This window comes from Microcaecilia unicolor, chromosome 6 (assembly GCF_901765095.1).
Source record: "Microcaecilia unicolor chromosome 6, aMicUni1.1, whole genome shotgun sequence".
Classification (NCBI taxonomy): Eukaryota; Metazoa; Chordata; class Amphibia; order Gymnophiona; family Siphonopidae; genus Microcaecilia; species Microcaecilia unicolor.
This window is the reverse complement of record NC_044036.1, coordinates 289959685-289984664: the sequence shown is the minus strand read 5'-3', so window position 1 is coordinate 289984664 and position 24980 is coordinate 289959685. Positions and strand designations below refer to the sequence as shown.

General features: G+C 43.3%; 1 protein-coding gene across 6 annotated transcripts in view; it reads left to right on the top strand.

Moving 5' to 3' along the window:
* The window catches only part of PRRC2B (proline rich coiled-coil 2B), a 353949-nt gene that overhangs the window by 249253 nt on the left and 79716 nt on the right, over positions 1–24980 (top strand). For 5 of the 6 annotated variants that reach the window (XR_003942611.1, XM_030207802.1, XM_030207799.1 and 2 more), the window contains 2 exons: positions 6743–6937; positions 13339–13419. Coding sequence is in view for 5 of the 6 variants with exons in the window: in XM_030207802.1 (XP_030063662.1) it covers positions 6743–6937; positions 13339–13419 (276 nt within the window). In the remaining variant the exon portion in view is untranslated. The remainder of the gene's footprint in view (positions 1–6742; positions 6938–13338; positions 13420–24980) is intronic. The other variant, XM_030207800.1, reaches the window with a different exon arrangement.

Here is a 24980-nt window from a genome sequence, read left to right as displayed (position 1 = left end):
TCTACAGACTTCATCTTAGTATTATAGAGTTGTTTAATTAAAACTTCTTGAGTTACTAGGGATATCAGATGAATATAATGATTCTTTTGAGTGGTGTAATTTGTAAGTTATTTAGGGTTTGCTTCTTAGAAACGAAATGTAATTCAGACTCTAATGAAAATTGAAAATTCCCTTCTTGTTGTCTTAATTAGAATAATTGACTATAAATGAAGAGTTTAGCTAGGGTTGAGTGGGATTGAGGACTGAACTAGGCCCTTCTGTGCCTTCTAGAGACTATCTGTTCTGTGGCAGAAACTTCAAGTTTTAAAACTATCGGGGAAAGGATATGTAGACTAGCTAATAAAGTTGGCTTGCTTTCTTTTTTATTTTAAAGTTCTGTGTTTATCAATATCCTACAATTCCTCTTTTAAACCCTAATCTTTAAGTTACCAAGCTCAGAGTAAAATAATGTCACTTGCCCACAGAGATGTCCTCTTCTCAGAGTTTTCATCTCCAAAAAGGAACCCACAGCTGCACCAGTCTGCAAGTGAACATTATACACTTTTTCTGATATTGCATAGGGGCCTCTAAATGTTCTCGCTGACCAGGGGACAACAGAGGCCTTTCTAGATTGCCCAAAAAATTATCACCTTTCCTCAGTAGCCTGAACTTCAGAATCATACAGACTTAAAATTATCACAGAAATGTTGCAAAATATCCCTATCCTTAGTAGTGACAACTACTGATGGGACTTCACCTACACCTATCCACCTTCAAGATTGACCCAAAAGATACCTAGCCCTATTTTTCTCACAGCTGTAAACCTGTTGCTTTAAAGCATCAAGTCCCACCCCTTTGACTCAACAGGTAATTGTATCGATATTTAAGAGTTTGCAACATTGTAAGGACATCGTAATTATATTTCTGTACAGGGACTGTTCAATGTCATTTCTGAGTCCATCTGTTCCATTTACAGCAGACACTTTCTATTTAGCTTGGCTGTATAAGATATTATTTCCCCTCGAAGAGTAATTTTATTTTCATCCCTCCACACTCCCAAAGAAGTATCCTCCAGTTTGTTATGCTGAAAATTGTCTTCAGAAACTTTTTTGACCAAAACACAAAATTCATCATCCTGCAGGAGACCAGTATTTAACCTCCAACCTGAACCCCCAACTCGTAGACAAATCCCCCACCACCATTTTCAACATAACCATAGCATGATCAGACACAGTGATTGGTTCAGTGGTGGTTTGAGCAACCGACAGGATCAACGTTGTAGACACAAGAAAGTAATCTAACCTTGAATAGGAATGGTGAGGCATTGAATAAAAAGTAAAATCCTTATCAGTAGAATGCATCAATCTCCATGGATCTACCAGACCCAAAGTTTGCACTATGGACTGCAAAGTGACTCTCTATTTTAATGGCCATGATGCACAGCGAAATTGTGTATTCAATATAGCATCAAAAGGCAAATTAAAATCCCCTCCCCCAAACACCAAAACCTCATTAGCTATTAGCATGACGTACGCTGCTAGGTCCTCAAAAAAAAAAACTTTGGGGTATCAACTATTGGTGCATACGCATTAACAGAAGTATTATCATACAATTTCAACACCATAATTACCCAGTGACCCATAGGATCCTTTTAACCAATAGAGCCACACCATTCTGCTTCCCATCAGCCACTGCAGAAGCCACTAAAGAATATTGCTTGGTTGAGAAAGTATGACTATAAGCCATTCTCAAATGTTTCTCCTGCAGGAAAATAAGTTGATTTAGCTCTTACCAAATAAAGAACTATTTTCCTCCTTTTAAAAGGATTGGTTAATCCCCTTAGCATTCAGAGACACCACCTTAAATACAGTAACCATACAGTACACAAAATACAATAAACCACATTGCAATGCTAGATTCTCCTACTGCAAATCAGGTAACTGATTAGAAACACCATGAATGTCTGCTCATTTAAGTGACACCTCAATGGCCCAAACTAAAAAAACTGTAACAGACATGTTAGCAGAACCACTGACCTCTGTAGTCTGCAATCTTAATTTGTCCCCCTCCATTAATAGAAAAAAATAATGAGGAACTCCTGTATTCATCACCCTACACACCTACCAACTGAAACTTCAATTAGTATTAGAGAGCCAGATCAGCAAACAACTCAAACTAAACAACCTTGCTGTAATCTGCCGTTAGAGGCAGAGAAACTAACACCTGTTAACAAACTAATTAACTCCCTTGCGCAACAACATCCAGCTAATCCTACAGAACCAACAGTCTGAACCTTATAAAACTGAAAGCTGCAAAATGCAGCTGAAACAAAGCCAATCATACACATTTGTCTCAGCACACCACACCATTGACTGCTCTGAACACAAAAAACAACAAAACTGCAAACATTCAATAATCTCTTTCGCCTCTGCAGCCAAACTTCACTACCACACACCTAATCAAACTATCACATGTACTCATTCAAACTGTAGGAGTCAGCAACTGTCTGGAGCAGAACCAAAGCATAATCCAAGCTTATGTCCAATTAAAAGTTCAAACTTGATGTAATTTGATCAAAGAAACTATACAGTGCTCCAGGGTTTTCAAAAGCACAAGTAGCATTGCGAAGCGTTACTCTCATAAACGCAGGATAATACAGCCCAAATTGTGCATTCACTTTACTCAACATATCTCTTAACAGCAGGAACTGCCATCAATGGTTCATCATTTCCTTATTTAGATCCAGAAAAATGGAAACTGTGTGCTCCTGATACTGGACAGGAGTTTTCACTTTAACACCTTGAATAATTTGGACAACATGTTGATATCTCAGCACACTAGTTATTATTGGCCTTGGAAGCTTTGAGCCGTTAGTCTTGCTTGATGGTGCCTAGTGAGCACTCAGTACTTCGTGGCCATTCAAATTGGAGACCAAGATGCTCAGGAAAAGAACTTCTCGGGTAAGCCCACTAAATGGATATGATTTTGCCACATCCTATTATTTAACTCCTCATAATTTCTCTCTACTTGCTGCAGTTTCCCTAATTGTCTGTGTATTGCCAGCATATCCGCAGAACAAGAAGCAGACTGTTTCTCCAGTACTTCTGTTCTGGATACTAAAGCCAGTAATTGCTCATTTGACATGCTAAATCTTTCTACATAGCTTTAATAGCACTGTTATTATCCTGGAGTAAATATTTTTTCCGAGGACAAGCTGGCATAATATTCTCACTTATGGGTGATGTCATCCACGGAACCCGATGCAGACACTGCAAGGTGCACTGTCACTTTAAATCTTTGAGGCAGTGCCCCCACTGCACATACGCAGGTGCCTTCCCACTCATTGCTCCAGTGCTCTACAGAGCAGAGAAGTTGTATTTTTAATCGCTCCTCAGTTCATCAAACTTTTGCCTTTTTTGGTGCCTTCTCTTTTCAAGATATTTTTTTCTTCATATTCTTCTTTTTTCAACAATGTTTTATTAAGATTAGTCAGGGGGTTTTATTTTTCAATGTTTGGCCTTTGGGGCCTCTGAGCCCATATTTTGCCCCGGAATCATCAACCTTTTTTGGGTACATGATTACTCGAGCTCTCCAGGCCATAGCGCTTTTGATCTTGTCAGCTGTTTCTCCCTCCAAATTAACAAGGTTGTTGAGTGGCTTTAAGAAGTGTACTTGATGCAATAGGACTATTTCATGAAAGACCCTCATTACTGGTGTGTTCAGTGCTTAGATCCAGAGCACTGGGACATACAGTGTAGCTTCTGCCTATGCATCCAAGTCCAACATGAAAAACTTTTTGGTTCTGCATTGACATCCACATTGAGCATGGCAGGGGATTTGGCACTCGATGCAGAGCCTGCATTGGCGTCTGCATTGACGTCGGGTACACTGACACAACATCAAAAGGGTCTGACAGCACCGCTGCATCGTAAGGAATCTTTTTTTCTACTTAAATGTCAACTCCGCCCTCTGACTCTTTTCCTTCACCAGGCTCACTATCAGATAAGTTGCAAAATTCTTTTATGTTGTGAGCCTGGTAGCTAGTGAGTCCCATATGTGAGAATATTATGCCTGCGTGTCCTCACAGAAAGTTAAGATACTTACAGGTAGCAGGTGTTCTCCAAGGACTGCAGGCATATATATTCTCACATCCTTCCCGTCTCCTCTTCCTAACTTTAGTACTATACTGCTGGTCCCGTGCTTGTCAGTTGGGAAGTCACCCACACATGCACAGTGGGGGCACTGCCTCAGAGATTTAAAGTGACAGCACACTCGACAGTGTCTGTACAGGGTTCCATGGATGACGTCACCCATATGAGAGAATGTATGCCTGCTGTCCTTGGAGAACACCTGCTACAAGTAAATCGGTAATTTTTCTCATTTTTAAATATTGTGAACCGCTATTGAATAAATCCAAACCAACCTCTTGCAGCACCGCTGACAGACACCTCAGTGTCCCTTGATGTACCTGGCTTTGACGGCGAGGTATCCAGTTTGGATCTCTTAGCATTTTGACCTGCCACAATCACAAAATTCAACTTAAACTGCTTGATCATAATGAGGAATTCAGTGAACAACCCCAGACAACAAAAGACACACCAAAGCCAGAAGTGAAACCAGAATTCTTCAGGTTGTTCATGGAATTTCCCATTCAGGCAGTCATTTTTACAGTGCGGCTCACTAGCACCCGCCAAGACAGAGTATTATAATGCCTCTGTATTGCTCCATGGTGCATCCTCACCTTGAATATTGTGTGCATTTCTGGTCACCATATCACAAAAGAGAGCAAAATTAGAAAAGGTTCAAAGAAGGGTGGCCAAAATGATTAATGGGATGGAACTCCTTTCATATGAGGAAAGGCTATAGAGATTAGGGTTCTTCAGGTTTCAGAAGAGATGGCTGAGGGTGGGATATGATAGAAACCCATAAAATCCTGAGTGGAGTAGAACGGGTAATCATGAATTGATAGTTTACTCTTTCAAAAAGTACAAAGACTAGGCAGCATTCCATGAATTACATAGTGATACTTTTAAAACCAATAGGAGAAAATACTTTTTCAGTCAACGACTAGTTATGCAGTGGAACTTGTTGCTGGAGGATTTGGTAGCAGCCATTAGTGTATCTGGGTTTAAAGCAGTTTTTGATAAATTTCTGGAGAACAAATCCATAATCTTCTATTAAGATAGACAGGGGAAAGCCATAATTTATCCCTTGGATCAGTGGCATAGAATTTTGCTACTCTTTTGAGATTCTGCCAGGTAGTTGTGACCTGGATTTGGCCATTGTTGGAAGCAGGATACTGGGCTAGGTGGAGCATTGGCCTGACCAAGAATGGCTGTTAAGTTCCCTCCTCGAGTGAAGGGTGGTGGAGGACACCCTGGGTTACCTCATTCAGCGGGGAGCAGTAGAGGAGGTGCCAGTTGGAGAGCAGGAGAGAGGATGCTACTTCATCTACTTTGTGGTCCCCAAGAAGGGGGGTCTCTTTCTGTCCTTTCTTAGATCTTAAAGGGCTCAATGGAGACCCCTCTGCTCAGTGATTTTTCTTCAGGCCACCTGAGGGAGTTCCTTTCCTTCTCAGACCTGGCAAAGGCTTGTTTTCATATTGTTATTTGTCCAGACCACAGACATTTCCTGAGGTCCTGCATTTTGGGCAGACACTTTCAGTTCTTGGCCCTTCTGTTTGGGCTCAGCATGGACCTTTTCCAAGATCATGGTGATGGTTGCTGCCTTCCCTCACAAGGATAGAGTGCGGGTACATCCTTATCTGGATGAGTGGTTGATCTGGGACTATTTGGAGAAGGGCTCTTGGATGGAAATGTCCCAAGTTGTCTGGCTCTGAGAGTCTCGGTTGGATAATCAACAATGCAAAGAGCCACACTATGCCAGTGCTGAAGCTGGGGTACCTGGAGGTGTGCTTTCTTACCAACTTCAGGAACATCTGCTTGACTCCAGAGGGAGTAGCCTAGCTTCAGTTCCAGCAGTGGGAGTTTTGTGGTCAAGCTGCTCACAGAGTGTGGGATTACCTTTGGCTCAACTTGTATGAGCTTTGGTATATCCTTCTGATGTGGACTAGTCTAACTGGGCAATAAGGAAGGTGAAATTTATTCTTACCTGTTAATTTCCTTTCTTGAGCCCTGTTATACTAGTCCACCATCCTGCCTGAAAGACTAGGGATTAGGAGAATCTATGGATTGCTTGGGGGCATATTGGCCCCAGTCTATTTCTTGTGGAGCTTCTCTAAAACTTCACATTAGTTAATATTATTTAATTTGGTTCTGGGCAGAAGTTTCAGAGGACCATATAGGGTGATCTTTTTTGGGCTCTGTTAGATGTATTCTGACTAACTCCAGTGATGTCACTGGAAACTTTCTAGCGCCATCTGGTCAGGGGAGTGTGGGCTGGTCTAGCAGGACTCAAGGAAAGGAAATTTAACAGGTAAGAAAAAATATCACCTTCCTAATTGTGAGTCTCTTCTTCCTTGCAGGCTTGAGGCAGTTACCTGCACTTTGAAGGACTAGTGCTGGAAAAGTGTGTGTTGGGGTTGGGGAGGCATTGGCGAGAGCAGTGCTGCTTTCAATACTGTCTGTAGGGAGAGGCACAGTAGTAAGCCAGAAGATAGAATAGTATTCTATAGTGATCTTAGCCTGAGTATTGGTCTCAAGATGACTTTTGGGTCTCCTGCACAAGATTAGACTTTTGGGGCTTATTTTTTGTGGAGGGATCAGCATGCTTATATCTTGCCTGTCTGCTTTCTTTTATAAAGGATTGTGATCAAAGCTTGGGACAGCATAAGGAGCACAAACCAGGACCAATAGGCAACGAGCGATCCATGAAGAACAGAAAGGGTTCAGAGGGGACAGAGCGGCTGGAAGGGAATGCCCCTCCTGTTAATGGACTAGACATTCACGTGGATTCTGTTCTTCCCGTACCACCCATTGAATTTGGAGTCAGCGCTAAAGTGAGGATTGCTTTCTGGTGTGGTTTGATTTTATCCGAGTGTTTTTTGTTTTTGTCTTAGCAATATTTCTGCATGTTAACTAGCTATCATGTGAAGTAGTTATTGTAGGCAAAAGCCAGAGGCAAGCAGCATGACCCAAAAAGTGTTTCAAATAATTTGATAAGTTTGATAATGGCACTCTTCCTGGATCCAAGTCACTGATTTGTCTAAGATAGGAGTATCTAAAAAGAACTGCTAAAAACTGTGATCTTGGAACATTTCATGCAAGAATCAATTCGATTTAGTCAGTGAAGAAATACTAAGACCTGAAGATAGAGGGGTAGAACAAAGATGTTGATGAGTTTATTTTGGGAGATGCTGCTATCTGATGCCCTTGTCAGAAGTTTGGTTGTTGTTGGGAAGAGTCATTTCTAGACACTCAGGAAAGATGAGGGCAGGATGAGTATATTCTTTTCTATTTATTTTATGGATTTCTTTTCTAACTATATTGATTTTTTTTTTTATTATTTTGTACACTGCCTTTACTTTTTTTTTCTCAGTTTTTTTTTTATTGAAAATTCTGTAATTTGCCATACATAATATAGCTGAAAAAACTGTTACACCATACAGAAGCTAATACCCTTAGTCATCTAGTTTCCCTTCCTTCCCCTGGACATCATGGTGGTGCTGACAACTGTGCTTTCGACTGTTTGTAGGGCTGCCAAAGTTTTTTTAAAAGTCACCAAGTGGCCTCTTCTCATTGCAGTAAGTTTCGACATTTGGTATAAGTAGTCCACTTTATGCAGTATAAGTTGCATGGAAGGTAGAGACTGTTGTTTCCAAGCCCTTGCCAGAGACAGCTTTGCAGCAACAAAAAACTGGATTGCAAGCTTATGGTGAGAGACACGAATCTCCAGAGGTTTAAAATGTAGCAGGCAGTATTCCGCGTTAAAGGGATAGTGCTGTTGCAACGCTTAATGAACCATCCGGAGCACTTGTTTCCAATAAGTCTGGCCCATCGGCCATTCCCACCATATTTGTAAGATGGAGCCCCGAGAAGCACAGTTATGCCAACAGTCTGCAGATACCTTGGGATACATTTGCTGTAATCTATCAGGGGTGTAATACCACCAGTACAACATTTGAAAACCATTTTCTACCATAATCTGAGCTAAAGATGGTTTGAGCAAGAATCTATACCCCCTCGACCAAGTTTTCCGCGGGTGGGTGCTCTGTAATGCTACCTCCCATCTTTCAGTATAATATAATTGAGGGTTAGTGTAGAATAGTAGAGCTAGATATAAACAAGATACACTTCCTTTACCCCCCCCCCCCCCCCCAATTCCGTTGGGCTTTCTCTAATGCTGTTTTCGGTTAGGTCCAGTTCCCCCCGTGCCCGTTTGTGGATAGTTTCGTAAGCAGCTATAATAAAAGAGGTCAATTTCAACCAACCCATATTCCTCTTGGAATTCTTCAAAATTAAGTATCCTCCCATTAAGCCCATACCTGTCCCACAGTATACAGACCCGCCTGGGCTCACTGTTCATATACCGGTTCTGAGGAGCCCAAAGGAAAACCCGGGGCCCACCAGATAGCTGTCTGCAAGTAGTATTTCCGATCTGGAAAGAATTCTTTCCGTATATGGTACCATGTGGAGAGCAAGTGGCTCACCCCCAACGGGACTGTCCGCATTATAGCCAATAAATCACTCCCCGGTAGCCACATAACATCTCCCAAGGATTGGGTCCCCAGCCAGGCTTGCTCCCAGTGGAGCCATTTCTTGTTTCAATCGTTTTTATTGAATATCATTAAAGTACATATTAATCCATATCATGAAACATTTAAGTCGTCTTGCACAAATATCAATAACCAGAATATGAAGTTCATAGTAGCAGCCGGAGTCCAATCCGCTAATACTTTCAGCTGGGCCGCTCGGTAGTACAGATAAAAATTGGGGACTCCCATAACCCCCCGCCCCCCAAGCGTGTGTCTGATACATCATGGCCCTGCGCACCCGAGGTGGGCGCTTCCGCCAGGTGTAGGCAAACATTTTGCAGTTAAGTTGAAAAATAAAACTGCAAGGAATTTGTATCGGGAGAGCTAGAAATAGATATAATAATTTAGGGAGCAACATCATTTTGACTGCATGAATACGCCCTGTCCATGATATTGTCAGTCCCTCCCACCTATCGAGCTCTGCAAAATGTTCTGTTGTCTTCTTAGGGTAGTTAGCTGAGAATAAGCTCTCCACAATGGGTGCTATGTTTATCCCCAGGTATTTAATAGATTTAGCAGCCCAGACAAACGGGAAGGCAGCTTTTAGCTGAGGAATTTCCTGTGAGGGAACAGTGAGATTAAGGATTTCCGATTTGGTAATGTTGATCTTAAACCCTGATAATTGACCATATTGTGTAATAGTTTCCATGGCCTGTTGCACTGAGGACTCCGGGCAGGACAAGGTCAGGAGCACATCATCTGCAAATAGCATAATTTTATGTTCCCTTCGTCCTCTGACCAGGCCCCTAATCCCAAGGTTCCCCCTAATCAAGCTAGCAAGTGATTCTATGGACAAAGCAAATAGTAGTGGAGAAACTGCACAACCCTGTCTGGGTCCCCTATGGAGCTCCAAGGGCTTAGTATATGTACCATTTAATTTTAAAGTTCCTAACGGGCTTGCATACAGCAATTTGAGCCACGCCATGTAGCGCCCCCCTATCCCCACATGCTTCAGGACCATGAACAAGAATGACCAATTCACCCAGTCGAATGCTTTTTCAGCATCAATCGAGAGTAACAGCACTGGTGTCCGATCATCTCTTGCTTGTTAAATTATGTGTAGCAAGCATTTAATGTTATCATGAGTCTAGTGACCCGTAATAAACCCTGCCTGGTCCTCGTGTATCAACTGAGGCAGTACCATCTGAAGTCTATGTGCTAGGATCTTTGTAAAAATTTTATAGTCTGTATTTAAGAGGGAAATTGGTCTATAGGAGCCACACTGCTGGGGATCTTTCCCTGCTTCAACAGCAATGTAACCGCTGCCAGTCTCTAGGAGTGGGGCAGTTCCTGTACAGTATCAAAGAAGACAAATACTCTCAGCAATATAGGAGCCAATCGCTTAACAAACAGTTTATAAAACCTGGTGGGAAAGCCATCTGGGCCAGGGGCCTTATTTTGGGAAGGTCTGAGATTGCCCATTCAATATCATCTATTGTTATGGGATTGCAATGCTATCTCTCCCTGTGATAGCTGCGGAAGACTGACCTCCTGGAGGTAAGCTTCTATGACAGATGGAGTTACTTCAGGTGAATAGAGCTCTGTATAGTAATCATAGAAAGCCTCCTGAATTTGCTCCGACTGCCTTTACTGTATTCCCGAGATGTTTTTAATGTTAAAGATATGGTTGTGTTGGGCTTGTTTCTTTAATTTACAAGCTAATAGCCTACTAGCTTTGTCACCAAATTCAAAGTGCTCCTGCTGCACCGTTGCAATTGAGTGGAAAGCTCAACCATTTGAACCTCATTAAGCTTTAATCTGAGCTGATGCAATGTTTTGGCTCCCTTGAGATCAGAGGGATCTGCTTTGTGCAGCTTCTCCAACTGTGCTGTATTGCCTCTAAGATCCTGTTCTTGAACCACCCAAATTTTGATAAGATGGGCCTGTAATGCTATCAGGTGTCTGCGAAGGACTGCTTTTAAGCCTTCACATAAAATAGGTGGTTGTATCTCTCCTAGGTCATTGAATTCTAGATATTCTACAATGTGTTTCTCCATGGCAGATATGTTCTGCGGGTCTTATAATAACATCTCATTAAGCCACCAATATCTGGGGCCCTTAGATATATTTATTGTGCCCAGAGTCAATACCACTGGGGAGTGATCAGACCATGAATGGGGTTCAATAGTTACTGCTTGCAGATTACGTGCTATAGCCCCGTCCCCCAGCCAGAGGTCAATCCTGGAGTATGTATTGTACTTGGGGGAGAAGTATGTGTAATTCCTCTCTTGACCATGATTCCCATGCCAGAGGTCAGCCAGCCCCCAGCGTGCCAGAAAGCTTTTAAATATGGTTCTATACCACTTAGCATAATATGCCTGCCCTGTTGAACTGTCTAGTGGTGGGTCTATTGTAAGATTGAAGTCACCCCCTATCACTAATTGTCCCTGTGCATGGCATTGTAACACCCTCTCCACATCTGCTAAAAAGGACCCTTGCCCTTCATTAGGTGCATAAATTTACAACATGGTATATTGAATGTTATATAAGGATGCTGTAACTACGAGATATCTGCCTTCTTTATCAGGTACAATATTATGTAAGTGCCATGGGAGAGCAGCTGAAAAAGCTATAAGAACCCGTTTTGTTTTTTGATTAGTTGTGTTGGAGGCAAATACAACAGTGGGAAACCACTTATGATTAACAAATTTTTCATGCCGTTGTTTCAAATGGGTCTCCTGAAGGAGTATCACATCTGCCTTCAGGCGCAACATTTCTTTAAACATTAATTTGCATTTCATAGGCAAGTTAAGACCACGAACATTCAGAGTAACACAATTGAACATATTCATAAGCCCCCTATCATTTAGCAAGCCTAGTCAGCCACCACCAGATGCCATGTAGTTCCCCCCCCCACCCCCCATCACAACCGTGACATGTCAGTTTACCAAGTCGTGACATGTTTGCTGGAGAAAGAAGTGAGTCCCTGATCCATCTGCCAGTCAAATATAGTTGAACCTCAACACTCGCCAAGATTTGACGCTTGTCATCATCCTGCTATCCTATGTAGTATAGCACAGTTTCTAGAGCTGTTAGTCTCAGCTTGGGCCTGATGACGATGTAACTTGTCTTCCAGAGATCTGTCTCCTAAGGCGGCCATTCCGTTGAGATACCCGATGCCATTTCGACCTGCCTTGCTTCTTACTACCAGGCTGCTGATGCTTCCCTGGTGGGTCAACTTGATTGCCAGTAGATAAAAATTCTTGTACTTCTTCCAGCAAGGCCACTCTGCATTGTTTGCCCTCCTTGTAGAACACTAGAGCAAAAAGGTGCTGCCATTTATACTGAATCCCCTCCTCTCTCAATCGAAAGGTTAAAGGGCGTAGTTTGCTCCGCTGTTTGAGGGTAGTAGCTGAAAGGTCATGGTAGATCTCTATGGGATAACTGTCCCACACTATAGGGCTAGCTGCCGTTGCTTTGTGCATCACAGCTTCCTTCAATTTAAATTCAGCAAAGCATACCACAATATCTTTAGGCACATTTCATTTTCTCGTCCCCAAGGCACATTCAATCCAAATGGATGCAGGTGGACGAGGGTTATCAGGGTCAGAGAGCAAGTGGGCCGCAAGGCACTGCACAACTTCTTTGCAATCTGAATATTCAGGTAACTCCGGCAGCCCACGAACCCATATGTTGGAGCTACTATTCCGGTTTTCTAAATCTTCCACCTTATCTAGTAAGTACCTGGTTTCATTTTTTTGGTCCTGTAGCTGCTGTTCAAGCATGGTTAGAGACTCTGCGTGTTCTTCCAGGCCCACTTCCGTTTCAACCACGCGATTACCCGATTCCGCTATTTCTCCTTAGAGGTCTGCTCCCAGCGTTGCCAAATCTTGGCGCATTGCCTTTAAGTCCGATCTGATTTCTTGGAGCCATATGCATTGTGTGGTCCAAGTTTCATGCTGTGGTAAAGGCACCTCCACGTTCGCACTGGGCACCGCAGTCTCTGGCGAGAGCTGTTGGTTTTCCTCATCTCGGGTGCCATGTTCCTCGGGGTGCATAGCTGGAGACATCGCCTTCCGATGAAATACGTACACTTGTAAATCGAGTGATTTCGCTTGCGAGGCAGTCATAACCTATGCAGCACTCCATGTCCTCCAATCAAGAGTGTGTCCCACGTGATATAGCGTGGAGGAAAGCTGTTAATTAAGCTAATTCTTGGCAGCGGCTTGGGAGCGCCGTTTTCAAGCTGCCATTCGGGTCTGTGACGTCACTTCCTCCCCCCGCCTTTACTTGTTTCACAAAAAAGGTGGTATAAAAAGTTTTAATAAAGCGTAAACCATGTACAGGACCTCTACAGATGAAAGAAAGTGAAATTTAGTGGAAAGTGTGATTAGACTTCCTCTCAGAAAAGGAGCAGCAGCTAGTTACATTTGATTTTAGAGTTTATATCAGTGCTCGTAAAGTTTTCCAGGAGTTTTACAGCTGTATGGCGTGCTGCCTTAGCAAGACAGTCTTCTGTTTTTATTGAAAATTATTTCTTACGCATGGATCAAAAGTCTTTCTGTACTATCATAGTAGCTAATAATTCTGCTGGAAAAACATGCTGCTCAATTTTAGCACCTTTGTTTTTTGTAAATGTACTCTCAATTGAATTGGTTTGGCTGGGTGTGTATTGGGTTTGATTGGTGTATCTTGTATTCTTACAGGACTCAGATTTCAACCTGCCCCCAGGATCTTCCTCTAATGCTCCATCTAACCCCAAACTGCAGGACACTTTGCCCACCAATGTAAGTTTGCTTCCTTAGCTGCTGCTTTTTATCGGATGATGATCACAAGGGGTAGAACTTCCATTTTAAAATTAAAAAAAAAAAAGCAAGCAAACTTTATTAACTAGTCTCCATACCCTTTCCTCCATAGTTCATCTTCTTCTAGACCAATCCAGACAGGTGCACAACTTTTCAGTGACAACCTCTGTGTACTTAAGGAATAGTGCATTAAGGCAATTGCCAGTATTCTTTAGAAAATGGCAGCACGTGCTGGACTAGTGCAGCGGGATTTCATATGCTTCCAGGTCAGCAGTCTCCAGGTCACTTCCCTTTATTTGCAGAGTATAGCGTAAAAGTAACTGCATCTATACTGAAGGGGTAGCAAAGGGAAAGCAAACATTTTTGAGATGGACATGGGAGACTGGAGGAGCTGGTGGAGAAGGTATAGTAGTTTTTTCACTGTGCAGCAAACAAGTCTAATGAGGTATGATGGGAAAGGGTAAGACCTATCCTGACTTCAGGGCCGGCTTAACCTATGGATCAGGTGAAGCTCTGACCCAGGGCGCCAGTGATAAAGGGCACCAAACGTCAATGATGTCACCAGCCCATAAGTTTAAGCTGGCTCAGATTCCCCAGAGGCAGAGGAAGCTTACCTAGTGGTTGCACAGATTTAAAAAGTCTGGCTTTGGATCTCCTTCCAGCTCCCTCTGTGTTGCGGCAATGCCGATGCCCCCCTCATTTCCCAGCGAGCCGTCATCTCCCTTGGCCTCTCAAACCCCCCACTGCCCCAGGTGTACCTTTTTATGTTCAACATTTTTATTGATGACCTTATACAAAACAGATACAATCATAAATCTTGATATACAAAAGTCCAAATTATTAGATCTTATAATAAAAGTTAATAGAATAAAGTCTGTCATCAAATTGTTTTCCGTTTTTTCCCTCTCCCTCTTTCCAAACTCTCTTTTATGACAAACGCTTTTATCAGTGGGAAGTGGGAGTATAACAAAAGCAGTACTGTATCAAAAGCGAGACATTATGAAAACCCAGTTCATCCTTTTTCCCTTTCCCCTCCCCGCTAGCCCACTTCCCACCATTGTCATGAATACAGAAGTGCGTCCAATACAAAATCCATCCCCTACCTCCCTTCCCACCCCACACTTAAAACCTATACTGTGTATCTCTTCCATCCACACCCCCAAGGGGTCTGTATTCTTATAACCCCCCTCCCCTGGGGAAGCAGAATGGGCACTTCAGCAGAGTAGTTCCTAAGTCCTTTATTTGTGATCTGGATTTGCCACTGTTGGAAACAGGGTGCTGGGCTTGATGGACCTTTGGTCTTTTCCAGTATGGCAATACTTATGTACTTATGACTCCAGGTATGTAACCACTTTGCTCCAAAAGCATCAACACAAAAAGCATGGTAAAACGTGTATTGTCTGACACTTGACATTTTAAGCAAAGGGGCAACTACAAGCCCCCTGCTCAAAACAGATCAGCTTGAGAACAATAAACCCGAAATAAGACTCGAATATTCTCTGTAGCTGGCATTGCTAGTGAGTTACGGAATGCCCTGAATAGATGATAATATATCCCATGAATCCAAGGGTACTCCAAGATCTCTCTCCCATTTATGTCGAAGGGGTTCTAAGTCTGACACGCTCAAACTTCCACAGGGCCTTATGAAACCCTGAGACAGTTGTCGTGGGTGAGGTAGCATAAAAAAAAAAAAAACACATACTGGCCCCAATATGAAGCCTCAGGGAGGCCTTAGCTAGGGAACGCACACAGTGTCTTAACTGGCAATAAACAAATGTATCTCCCCATTGAAGACTCTCCTGACCTCTTAGCTGTGCAGTCGGCCAGAGATCACCTGCCAGATCCACAACATGTTCTAAGTCCCAAGCCCAAGCTGTCCCAACAGGCAAAGATTTGGCTGTCCAAACCGGGTTGAAAAGTGGATTGCCTCATAGGAAGAGCAGAGCAGTAACCTGTGGGTTGCTGCCTAATCCCTTCACTAATATAATATCAACCTGCAAAAGAGAGAGCAAGTTGTAAGGGGCAAAGTATGCTGTCTCAAATTCCAAAGGAGTAAAACAGCTTTGGGGAAAAAAGCGAATCCCGGACATGCAGTAACAAACAGGCAGTATTATATACCGTATTTTTCGGACTATAAGACGCACCGGACCATAAGACGCACCTAGGTTTTAGAGGAGGGAAATAGGAAAAAGAAAAATTTTCCTTTTTCCCTCCTCTAAAACCTAGGTGCTCCGGTGCGTCTTGTCCGAGTTCGGGATCGCCCTCCCCTGCTCACGTCACGCGATGTTCTCTGGTGGTCTAGTGACGTCGGGGCAGGAAAGAGCCCCCTCTTTCCTGCCCAGCGCGCTGCTCTCCGTCCTCCTGTATGTATGCTGCCTGACGGTCTCGGCGAGATTCAAAATGGCCGCCGAGACTTCAATTCTCGGCGGCCATTTTGAATCTCGCCGAGACAGTCAGGCAGCATACAGGAGGACGGAGAGCAGCGCGCTGGGCAGGAAAGAGGGGGCTCTTTCCTGCCCCGACGTCACTAGACCACCAGGGAACATCGCGTGACGTAAGTAGGGGAGGGCGATCCCGAACTCGGGGGAGGGCGATCCCGAACTCGGGGGGAGGGCGATCCCGAAATCGGACCTCGCTACCTTCGGACTATAAGACGCACCCCCCATTTTCCTCCCAAATTTGGGGGGAAAAAAGTGCGTCTTATAGTCCGAAAAATACGGTAACTTCAAATTAGGCAAACCCATCCCTCCCTGAGCCCCAACAGATATTGGTAACTCAATTTTGTCTTTTTTCTCCCAACAGAAGTGTGGAACCATTCGATAGAGCTTCCGAAAGTCTTTCTGTAGTAAGCGTAATGGTAATGTTTGAAGCATGAATAGCCACCTAGGCAAGATCACCATCCTAATAAGACCATCTGCCCTCCTAAAGGCAAAGGCAACAATTGCCAACTTTCCAACAGCTTATCTGTTGTTCCCATCATCCAATTCACATTGAGAGACTATAGTTCAGCTACATTTGGTGTTACTGTCTGCCCACCGTAAAGGAAAACTCTCCAGCCAGAGAAGTTTAATGTCTGGAGTAGATGCCACGGCTTCTGACTTATCTAGATTCAAACAGAATCCCGCAAAGTCTCCAAATTCAACAAAAGTCTCCAAAAGAACACTCAAGGACCCACGGGGCTCGATTAACAGAACCAGCAAATCATCCACAAAGGCCGCCACTTTGAAAACCTCCTCTCCTATGTCTACATGAATTTCGGGATTAGAGTGGATATCACGAAGAAGAGGATCTAGTGTTAAAACAAAGAGAATTAGCGACAAGGGGCATCCTTGCTGGGTCCCCCGCCCAATTAGAATATCCCTAGAGACCTGCCCGTTAACCATCACTTGGGCCCAAGGAGAATGGTAAAGTACCCTAACCACTGACACAAACCAGCCTGCAAAATCCATAGGCCCCTAATGCGGCAAACAAAAAATCCCAGCGAATCCAGTCGAAAGCTTTCTCAGCGTCAAAGCTTGTTAATAAGGACAGGTGAACACAATTGGTCACCTTTTCCAATGATACCAATATGCATCTGAGATTCTTAGCCACCGATCAGACTTGTACAAACCCTATTTGAGATTCGTGAATAAGAGAAGGCAGTAGCTGCCTCAGCCGGTTGGCTAAGATTTTTGTAAACAATTTTACCTTGTAATTTAACAGCGAAATCGGTCTATACGATGCCGGGAGGATAGGATCCCAGTTTGGTTTATGTAGAACAATAATTTAAGTATATAAGTATTGCCATAATGGGACAGACCAAAGATCCATCAAGCCCAGCATCCTGTTTCTAACAGTGGCCAATCCAGGTCACAAATACCTGGCAAGATCCAAAAAAGTACAAAACATTTTATGCTGCTTATCCCAGAAATAAGCAGTGGAGTTTCCCAATGTCCATTTTAATAATGGTCTATGGACTTTTCCTTTAGGAAGCCGTCCAAATATTTTTTAAACCCCGCTAAGCTTACTGCCTTTACCACATTCTCTGGCAACGAATTCCAGAATTTAATTACACATTTTCTCTGATTCGTTTTACATTTACTACTCTGTAGCTTCATCGAATTCCCCCTAGTCCTAATATTTTTGGAAAGCGTAAACAGATGCTTCATGTATACCCTTTCGACTCCATTATTTTATAGACCTCTGTCATATCTCCCCTCAACCGTCTTTTCTCCAAGCTGAAGAGCCCTTTCCGCTTTAGCCTTTCCTCATAGGGAAGTCGTCCCATCCCCTTTCTCATTTTTGTCGCCCTTCTCTGCACCTTTTCTAATTCCACTATATCTTTTTTGAGATGCGGTGACCAGAATTGAACACAGTGTTCGAGGTGCGGTCGCACCATGGAGCGATACAAAGGCATTTTAACATCCTCATTTTTGTTTTCCATTCCTTTCCTAATAATACAATTAAGGTACAAACTCAGTATGGGAGGAATCCGACTGTCCACGCCTGCAATTCATTGATTGCGCTTCAGACATCTCTGAATGAACTTCTGCATGAGAGAGCGATGAAATCCGTAAAGTATTATAAATATCAACTATATCTCCATGGAAATAAATCAGGGAAGCTCATGTCCAATCTGATTAAACAATTGGGGGATCTCGTATTATTGCATAGATAGGAAGATGACTCTTTAGTACGGACAGACCAGGAAATAGCAACAGTCTTTCGTCATTATTACCAACAGTTATACGGATGCCCGCAGGATACACCTATGGATGGAGATGTATATTTAGAGAATCTGGATTTACCAGTGTTGAAGGAGAGGGAGTTAAATAAACTTAACATGCCAATAGCAGAAGAGGAGGTGGCTCTGGTGATTCAACAGAGTGCTTTATTTAAAGCCCCAGGTCTGGATAGCTTTAGAGCTGAATTTTATAAACTTTTATCTCCTTCAGTTGTTCCAACCCTGCAGTCCTTCACGCAATTCGTGGTGGAGGGTACCCTTCCGTCTCTTCAGTTGGCTCAGATAGTATTACTGTTAAAACCTGGGAGGAATCCGGTAAAGCCTTCTTCGTATAGGCCTATCTCCCTCTTGAACATGGAAACCAAATTATTTGCGAAAATCTTGGCTAATCATTTGGCTAAGGTGCTCCCGAATTTGATCTCGGATCAGCAGGTAGGATTTGTCAGGGAGCGCACAGTAACACACAATATGTGTAAGCTGCTCATTTCAATGGAACGCGTGGATAGGACAGCTGATCCTTCCTTGCTGGTTAGCTTTGAGGCAGAGAAGGCATTTGATCGTGTTTATTGGAAGTTTCTTTTTACTGTTCTGCGTAGGTGTGGATTTTCAGGTTTCTTTTGGAGGTGCTTCAAGCGCTTTATAGCTCACCCCGTGTGCGGATTCAGGTAAATGCTGTTCTATCTTTGGCGTTCGAAATACATCGAGGCACTAGGCAGGGCTGCCTTTTGTCCCCTATGCTTTTTGTGTTATCTATGGATCCTTTGATTAGGGATATTATGGGAAACCCTAATATTAAAGGAATAAGAATAGGTCCTCTTGAATTCAAGATCTCAGCGTTTGCGAATGACTTGTTGGTACATGTGGTGGAGCCTCAGACTTCGCTAGAGACTTTGATGGAGAGTTTTGTAGAATATGGGGATAGCGATGCCTACTATGTCTGTTCCAGAGGATTGGGTGGGCCATTTCTCTTTGCAATGGGAGTCTACTTCGTTTCGGTATTTGGGTATTCAGCTGCCTCGTAACACTGATATGCTTTATAGGGCAAATGTAACAGTCTTGTTGGACTACTGTAAGACTGTTTTGGCTAAATGGCAACACTTTCCTCTTTCAATCCATGGCAGAATCCAACTTTTCGTTATGGTATTATTCCCTAAATGATTGTATATCCTTCAAGTATTACCTATTAAGTTATTAAAGCGTGATCTAAAGGCCTTACAGAGGATGCTATCTCATTTTTGCTGGGTGGGTCGGAAACCGAAGATGCCTTTTAAGCATTTAATTGGTTGTTGGAAATATGGAGGCCTGGGTCTCCCCAACTTATCTTTATATAATTACGCATGCTTACTTCGTCATTTGGGGGATTGGATATTGGAGGAACAGGGTTATACTCCACGAGCATATGAAGAGGCGTATTACGCTCCATGGCATGTCGATTCTCTCCTGCACTGCTCATCAAGATCCTTCCCGCCTTGGCTTCGGCATAGTATGTTACTCCGATCGTTGTGTCAGGCTTTGCGGTTCCTGATTTTTGCAGCTGGGAGGTCAGCCTGACATTTCAGATCAGCTCCCGATTGGAGGCAATTTACAGTTTTCCCCTGGGAGAGAGAACGCTAGTTTTGCACGCAGGGCGAAAAAGGGAGTTTTATTGCTGCAACATGTTTTGGATTCTGAGGGTAGGTTGTTCTCCTGGGAGGCCCTGCAAGCGAGGGGGTTTGCAGAGGTAAGGGATCTGCTGGCATATCTTCAATTACGTCATTATGTACTTTCCTTGGAACAGGTTGCCCTTGTTTCGTCTTTGGGTTCACATTTGCAGACATTCTTTGATAAATTTTGGGGTGGGGGTCTATCGGTTTCTGGTTTGCATAAAGTGATACAGTTGAGCTCCCAGACTCGGAATTATGATGACCTTATTGCTAGGTGGGGTCGGGATTTAGGGATGTCGAGTATTTCTATAGAGCCTTTAAAACTTATCAAGTGGATCCCTGAGATCTCGGTGAGTGTTGAGTTGAGAGAATGTCAACTTCGGACTTTACATAGGGCATATTTTACCCAGGAACGAATGTTTAAGGCAGGGGCGGTGAAATCCCCGATCTGCCAGAAGTGTCAATAAGGGCCTAACTCATTCTTTTGGGGATGTCGGAGGGTAAAGGTCTTCTGGAAAGCTGTTTTAAATTACCTGGGGAGGTTGTTGGGATGTGACCTACCATTTTCTCCAGCAGCTATATTATTGGATATAAGTACATAAGTAAGTACATAAGTAGTGCCATACTGGGAAAGACCAAAGGTCCATCTAGCCCAGCATCCTGTCACCGACAGTGGCCAATCCAGGTCAAGGGCACCTGGCACGCTCCCCAAACGTAAAAACATTCCAGACAAGTTATACCTAAAAATGAGGAATTTTTCCAGTCCATTTAATAGCGGTCTATGGACTTGTCCTTTAGGAATCTATCTAACCCCTTTTTAAACTCCGTCAAGCTAACCGCCCGTACCACGTTCTCCGGCAATGAATTCCAGAGTCTAATTACACGTTGGGTGAAGAAAAATTTTCTCCGATTCGTTTTAAATTTACCACACTGTAGCTTCAACTCATGCCCTCTAGTCCTAGTATTTTTGGATAGCGTGAACAGTCGCTTCACATCCACCCGATCCATTCCACTCATTATTTTATACACTTCTATCATATCTCCCCTCAGCCGTCTCTTCTCCAAGCTGAAAAGCCCTAGCCTTCTCAGCCTCTCTTCATAGGAAAGTCGTCCCATCCCCACTATCATTTTCGTCGCCCTTCGCTGTACCTTTTCCAATTCTACTATATCTTTTTTGAGATACGGAGACCAGTACTGAACACAATACTCCAGGTGCGGTCGCACCATGGAGCGATACAACGGCATTATAACATCCGCACACCTGGACTCCATACCCTTCCTAATAACACCCAACATTCTATTCGCTTTCCTAGCCGCAGCAGCACACTGAGCAGAAGGTTTCAGCGTATCATCGACGACGACACCCAGATCCCTTTCTTGATCCGTAACTCCTAACGCGGAACCTTGCAAGACGTAGCTATAATTCGGGTTCCTCTTACCCACATGCATCACTTTGCACTTGTCAACATTGAACTTCATCTGCCACTTGCACGCCCATTCTCCCAGTCTCGCAAGGTCCTCCTGTAATCGTTCACATTCCTCCTGCGACTTGACGACCCTGAATAATTTTGTGTCATCGGCGAATTTAATTACCTCACTAGTTATTCCCATCTCTAGGTCATTTATAAATACATTAAAAAGCAACGGACCCAGCACAGACCCCTGCGGGACCCCACTAACTACCCTCCTCCACTGAGAATACTGGCCACGCAATCCTACTCTCTGCTTCCTATCTTTCAACCAGTTCTTAATCCATAATAATACCCTACCTCCGATTCCATGACTCTGCAATTTCTTCAGGAGTCTTTCGTGCGGCACTTTGTCAAACGCCTTCTGAAAATCCAGATATACAATATCAACCGGCTCCCCATTGTCCACATGTTTGCTTACCCCCTCAAAAAAATGCATTAGATTGGTGAGGCAAGACTTCCCTTCACTAAATCCGTGCTGACTTTGTCTCATCAGTCCATGTTTTTGTATATGCTCTGCAATTTTATTCTTAATAATAGCCTCCACCATCTTGCCCGGCACCGACGTCAGACTCACCGGTCTATAATTTCCCGGATCTCCTCTGGAACCTTTCTTAAGTCTTTAGAAGACTCCTGGCTCTGTGCTGAAGAGACAACATATACATCCCACACTGCATAAAAAGTTTTCAATCTTCTAGGGGCTCGCCTAGCATACTGTCGCTCTACAAGCATCAATGCATGCAATCGATTTCTTCATGCCCAAAAAGATGGGGCTTCCTCCCTAACCCAGACCCCGAGAATCACTTTTTTGCCCAGGACCCCAGCTTTCCGAAGAAACATTATTTGTGATTGACTGCGGATATGAAAGATTTCATAAATATCCAATAATATAGCTGCTGGAGAAAATGGTAGGTCACATCCCAACAACCTCCCCAGGTAATTTAAAACAGCTTTCCAGAAGACCTTTACCCTCCGACATCCCCAAAAGAATGAGTTAGGCCCTTATTGACACTTCTGGCAGATCGGGGATTTCACCGCCCCTGCCTTAAACATTCGTTCCTGGGTAAAATATGCCCTATGTAAAGTCCAAAGTTGACATTCTCTCAACTCAACACTCACCGAGATCTCAGGGATCCACTTGATAAGTTTTAAAGGCTCTATAGAAATACTCGACATCCCTAAATCCCGACCCCACCTAGCAATAAGGTCATCATAATTAGAATCAAATTCTAATTAGTTCAATGTTTTGACTTTGTGAAGGTCGAGACGCCCCATTACAACATTGTGAATTTTATTGATTTGCTGGGTGTGGAGGCTTCGGGCCGCGCCTGTCCTGTCCTGGTTGGAGCCCCCCCCCCCCCTTTTTTTGGGGGGGGGAGGGTTGAGGGGTTTGAACAGTTTCTTTAAGAATTATGATGACGGTTTACAGTTACGCTATTTTGCGCATGGTTTGTATTGAATTTGTCATCAATAAAAATGGTTGAACTTAAAACAAAATTGGCGTTACATTGGCCACCCTCCAATCTTCCGGTACCATTCTCGATTTTAAAAATAAATTACATATTACTAACAATAGTACCGCAAGTTCATTTTTCAATTCTATCTGTATTCTGGGATGGATACCATCCAGTCCAGGAGATTTGCTACTCCTTAATTTGTCAAATTACCCCATTACATCCTCCAGGTTTATAGAGATTTCATTCAGTTTTTCTGACTCGTCAGCTTTGAATACGATTTCTGGCACCGGTATCTCTCCTACATAAGTACATAAGTATTGCCATACTGGGAAAGTCCAAAGGTCCATCGAGCCCAGCATCCTGTTTCCAACAGTGGCCAATCCAGGTCACAAATACCCGGCGAGATCCTAAATCTTCCTCGGTGAAGACCGAAGCAAAGAATTAATTTAATCTCTCTGCTATGGCTTTGTCTTCCCTGCTCACCCCTTTTACCCCTCGGTCATCTAGCAGTCCAACCGATTCTTTTGCTGGCTTCCTGCTTTTAATACACCTAAAAAATATTTTTTTTTACTGTGTTTTTGCCTCCAACGCAATCTTTTTTTCAAAGTCCCTCTTTGCCTTCTTTATCAGCGCTTTGCATTAGACTTGACATTCCTTATGCTGTTTCTTATTATTTTCAGTCGGATCCTTCCAATTTTCTGAAGGATTTTCTTTAGCTCTAATAGTTCAGATGATCCGACACAGATTCCACCTCCACCCAGGCATTAAACATATAGTCAAAGGGGTAATGATGAAATCACTGAAAATTTTCTAAAACTCGGCCCTAAAGCCATCAGGGCCCAGCACTTTGTCCAATGGACTACAACTAATTGGCCAATTTACTTCATCTGAATGAATTGGTCCATTTAAAAAGTCCCAATCCATAGTAGACAGTTTGAGGTAGATCTAAACTATCCATATAAAGATGCCAGGGAGCCCATCGGACTCGGGGGGGGGGGGGGGGGTAGTATATAGAGTTTGATAATAAGTTTTAAAAATATTACGAATTGCCACGTCATTGTGTGCCAGATTCCCAGAAGAGTCTTTAAGAGTAGTAATCAAGCTGGTTGCCTGTTTCCTAGCCATCATTTTTGCCAACAATTTGCTACTCTTATTACCATATTTATACAACTGATATTTGTGCAAGCCAATTAAACGGGTTTCCAGCCTAAGTAGCTCTCGATCTTTGGCTTTTTTAACGTGACTAGAATAACTTATGATGTCTCCTCGCAAGACTGCCTTAGCCGCTTCCCAGTAAAGAACTGCATTAGAGTCAGTAGCTTGGTTAAAGTGCTTGTACTCATTCCAACACGCTAGGAGTTTTTCCTGAAATTGCACATCGAGATATAAATGGCACAGAAAAGTCCAAAATCTAGAAAAGCGCATCGCCCCGGCAGGCCGCCAATCCGACCACTCTGCATGGTCAGTGATTACGTATGGGCCTATTTGAGCATCAATAATATCTGATAGCAAAGAGCGTGAAACCAGGAAATAATCTATTTGAGACGTCATTGCATGCACGCAGGATAAGTGTATGTAGTTTTGTTTAAAGGGTGCATCATGCGCCACACATCTAGGAGATCAAGCAGTCTGGAGAAGTTTGGTAGCCCAAGCTTTTGAGTAGGCCGAGGGATAGGACTTATCCAGCTATGGATCCCAAACCATATTAAAGTTGACCTCCGGGAGTAAGGGAACAGAACTTTCACCAGATAGAATTGCCAACATACGTTTGTAAAATGAGATGTCTAACTGGTTAGAGGCATAAATACTTCCCACCAACACATTTTATTCAGCTTTTGTAGTCTTTCAAAAAATAAATCGGTGCTCTCTATCTTTGATTACATTATGCATCTGAGTAGCTTGTCATTTTCAAAATAATATGGCCTCCCCACCTTTCTTTCCCACCGCCAGGGTGGCTACACATTCTCCCACCCACCATCTCACCAACTTGGCGTGCTCCAGGTCATTAAGGTGTGTCTCCTGCAAGAGAGCAACGTCCACTATAAGACGTTGCAGAACCTTAGAGCACTTGATAAGGGAGTGAATAACCCCTACATTCTAAGTAATAATTTTAAAAGTTTTTATTATGCTTGGAGCTGTGACCGGCAGTGCAGCAGAGATGCATATGTGTTGCTGGTGCCCTCCCCACAGCCTTCACTCTGATAACTTCTTGTTTCTGCATAGACAGGAACTGTCATAGGGTAGACTTGAG